At 39.7% G+C, this 3,797-nt stretch overlaps 1 protein-coding gene across 2 annotated transcripts; it reads left to right on the top strand.

The window, feature by feature from the left end:
• The first annotated feature begins 275 nt into the window (after nucleotides 1-275).
• On the top strand, nucleotides 276-1,761 carry LOC105045096 (uncharacterized). Of its 2 annotated transcripts, XM_073256955.1 has the most exons (2): nucleotides 276-971; nucleotides 1,047-1,761. In XM_073256955.1, the coding sequence occupies exons 1-2, from the start codon at nucleotides 436-438 to the stop codon at nucleotides 1,378-1,380; spliced, it is 870 nt and encodes a 289-aa protein (XP_073113056.1). In that variant the 5' UTR covers nucleotides 276-435; the 3' UTR covers nucleotides 1,381-1,761. The 2 variants fall into 2 exon arrangements, with proteins under 2 accessions (XP_073113056.1, XP_010921559.1); XM_010923257.4 differs by having other exon boundaries at nucleotides 276-1,757.
• The last annotated feature ends 2,036 nt before the right edge of the window (nucleotides 1,762-3,797 follow it).

Below are 3,797 nucleotides of genomic sequence, written 5' to 3'. Positions count from 1 at the left end.
GGAGGCCCACTATAAAGTTCCAATCCATTCATGGTGACTCGTGATCACATGGTCATGATGGACATTACCCAAAACCCCAAAAATCCCTGGCTCTCCAAAAGCGCTCAAACGGTCCCGATGGAATCCAGTCGTCATCGAAAAAGAGAACGAAGCCCCAGAAGAAAAGAAAAGGCCAAAAAAATCCCAGCTCCCGTTGGATTCGTGACCACTAAACCTTCTAAGATCTGACACCAGATAAACTCGTTTTTTAAACCTTCACGCCTTTCAAAAAACCACCATCGAAGTCCCAACAGTTTGGGACTACCACTCCCCACTCCAAGCTTATCTTTTTAGATACACCAGTACTCCATAGATCCAAGTCCAAGTCCTCCAAAGCATTAAGCATTGCTTTGGTGGAGCCAAACAAAGCGATGCTGGTACTTCAGATACCTATCAATGGAGTTCATTCACTGCTCCATGATCCTTCTCACTGTTATCAGCCTTCTCTTCAGTCACCAGCTCGTAGCCCTGCCACCCAACGGTTCACCGACCCCAGCCAGGGCCTTGGATTCCCTCCTCCAAGACTACGCCTACCAAGCTTTCGACCGACCCCACACCGGTGTCCCCTATGACGGCATTGCGCCATCGAACGTCTCCGGCATTAAGATTGCTGTTTTAAGGCTCAGGAATGGAAGTTTTAGGAATAGAGGGTTCAGGAGCTACAAGGAGTTTGAGATCCCAATTGGAGTCATTGTCCAGCCTTATGTTCGAAGGCTTGCTTTGGTTTACCACAACTTGGGCAACTGGTCTTCAGTCTATTATGCTCTTCCACCAGGCTACAGCTATCTCACTCCAGTTATTGGATTTTTGGCTTACAATGCTGAGAACATTTCGTCCAGCAATTTGCCGGAGCTCGATCTTTGGACATCGAAGTTGGCCATTTGGATCAGATTCAGTACTGTGAAGGCAGTGCCAAATGGAATGAAGGCCAGGTGTGTTTGGTTTAAATTAGATGGCTCGTTGGAGTTTAGAAACTTGGTGGGGAGTAATCTTTGCTTGACTTGCAGGCAGGGGCATTTCTCTATTGTAGTTAATTCTAGTGGACTTGCTCCTTCTCCAGCGCTGAGCCAAGGTTTGAGCCCCGAGGGAGGTGAGAGAGATGAATCAGTGGCATGGAAGATTATTGGAGCAGTGATTGGAGGTATCATGGGGCTGATTTTGGTGGCTTTCTTTGTGGCATTGGTGGCGACTTATAGGCGAAAAAGAAAGGTGGAACAGATGGAAAGGGATGCCGAGGTGGCGGAGGCATTGGACATGGCACAGGTGGGGAGTGCCCGAGCGCCGGTGGCAATTGGGACGAGGACTCGGCCGGTGGAGCTTGAGGATGAGTATGTCCCTTGATTCAGGGGTGTAGGATGATGAATTGAGCCATTGAGTCTTTTCGAAGGGATGAGCCAGGCGATCTCGCAATCTTGAATCTATATAGCTTGGCATTTGCTTTAATTTTACTTTTTAATTTTTTTTATTTATATGAATCATTTGTTTCAATTCTATTCTTTGCAAAGGTTTCAGTGCAGAATGCTAATGTACCAAGAACTGATTCGATCACTTTTCTGATTCTTGGACTTATGTTTTATATAGTTCCTACTATCTGAGTATTTCTTCAGTGTTTTTTGGAAAATCCTTGGGATGTATATTCACTTGCAAGTGATACAAGTAGTTTCAGCTATCAATCTTTTAATGAAATTAGTTTGTTAAGAAGATTGTTATGTATTCAAAATTTTAAGGATCAAGTGCTCTGAAACTATTGAATTGAAGCAGAAGTATGGTGCATATTTTATGTGGCATTTTGACCTGGCTGAGCTATGCTATACTATTAGAGAACTGGAATGCTACCTGGCAAAGGCTACAACAAAAGCATACATAAATGTGTAGCCATACCTCACAAAGCAGATTATGTCACAAAATGTAAAGCCTACAGGATATACACATATATAACCAAAGATCTTACTTCTAATATCCTGAACATGCTTACCTAAGTGGGGACATTTTCAGAATTTAGAAATCAGAAATAAAATAAATTAAGTCCATTCATTGCAGCCATAAACCAATTCTTTCTCTTCTCTTCAGTAACTAACATCTCAAACATTAAAACAAAGGTGGACAGATTTTGCATCTCATATTTGAGAGGGTCATGAAGTGCATAAAAGGCAAGGACATGAAAAAGACATATGGTCTAGGAAACCTGAAAGCATGTTGTCCCTAAGTATCAAGGAACATTATTTCCAGCAAAGATAACTGTTCCATCAGTATGCCATAACCTGCACCAGAGGAACCAAATTTAAAAATGCTCAGCTATACTTTTCAAATATCCACAGTATTTCAGCACAGGATAAATTATTGCAATTTTCAACACCGTGCAAGTGAAAATTCACACTCCAAATGGCTTTGCCTTTTATGGTATGCATGATACTTAATCGTAGATATGAAGATATAGATTGTGCATGGACATGTACAAGGCTACATATAGTTGCAACTTGCAAGAGGGTATGCATGCTTAAACACACTATATCAAATCTACTTGAACACATCATATTAGACCTGATGTTATTATTTCAGATATTATAAAAGCCCTATAAGCTGTTATTTTGCATGAATATGATTGAATCTGTCTCATACCTTCACAGGGGAGTCTGTGAGTATAAAAAATCAAAAACAACAACCAAAGCCACAAAATAAATGCGGAAGAGTGCAAACAAATAAAAAAAGAGTGCAAGTCAATAGAGTGTCTGCAGGAATACTTGTGTGTATATGGTGCGAAGTGCCAACACTAATCATCCACGTTCTACTTTCAGTTTCTACTCTCACATATCCATCACAAAGTTATGACATCTCTCAGCTGATACAGTAGTAGTTGCACCAATTGATCTGAACCTCCAATTTCAGAGCATCATCAATCTATGCTAAAGGCTAAGCCAAGTTGGCATAGTCACTGACTGCAACTTAACAACTTTCTTAAATATATTTTATTCTAAATAAGGTCAAATATGTCTATTCTGAATAGTAATTCGAGACAGGCCATTGACAGGCAAGAGCTTAACCACTGGATGAGGACTCCATACAGGCACAAAATTTCCAAATAAATTCTCTAAGATGCATGAAGAAAGTTTTATCAAATTAGGAAATTCACTTCATTTTAAATTTTCTTGCCCATCTAGTGCCAATTGTTCAAATGATTGGTCAAGATGAAAAGACAAGGAATTTTCCTCTCAGAACTTTGAGCCTCTTTCTTGTTTGTGAGCAGGAAGAACATATCAAGGATGGGGGATGGAGTAGCTTAACTTAAAATCCTTAGCAAATTTCTAGTATTGTGTCAACCTCTACAGATTCTCGATGATTTCCTAAAGTGGAAGCATTAAGTCTCTAAGCAGGCATTAAAATTTAGAACATACAAGTTTCATCTAGAAAGACGATTAGTTTATAAGTCCTTCAATTCCAAGCCTCCTCCTTCATCCAATCCAACCTGAAAAGGACACGCAACAGATTTTTCCCCATTTTCATTAATATCAGAACTTGGATAGGTGAACTAAATACCATTATATTTGACTTTTTTTGCCCTTTTTTCTAACATTTTGCATATAAAACATAAAGATGGATAGATTAGTAACACCTTTTTTCTATTTCACTTGTTACAAACTTTGATAGAATAGAACCTCCCGCCGCACATGATTTCTAGGAAATCCTTCATCCACATTCAAAATAAGAGAGAAATGCCACGATTTGGATTAGCCTTATTTCTATGATATTTCTTGAAATTA

This window comes from Elaeis guineensis, chromosome 5 (genome assembly GCF_000442705.2).
Source record: "Elaeis guineensis isolate ETL-2024a chromosome 5, EG11, whole genome shotgun sequence".
Classification (NCBI taxonomy): domain Eukaryota; kingdom Viridiplantae; phylum Streptophyta; class Magnoliopsida; order Arecales; family Arecaceae; genus Elaeis; species Elaeis guineensis.
This window is presented reverse-complemented; position numbering and strand designations above follow the sequence as displayed.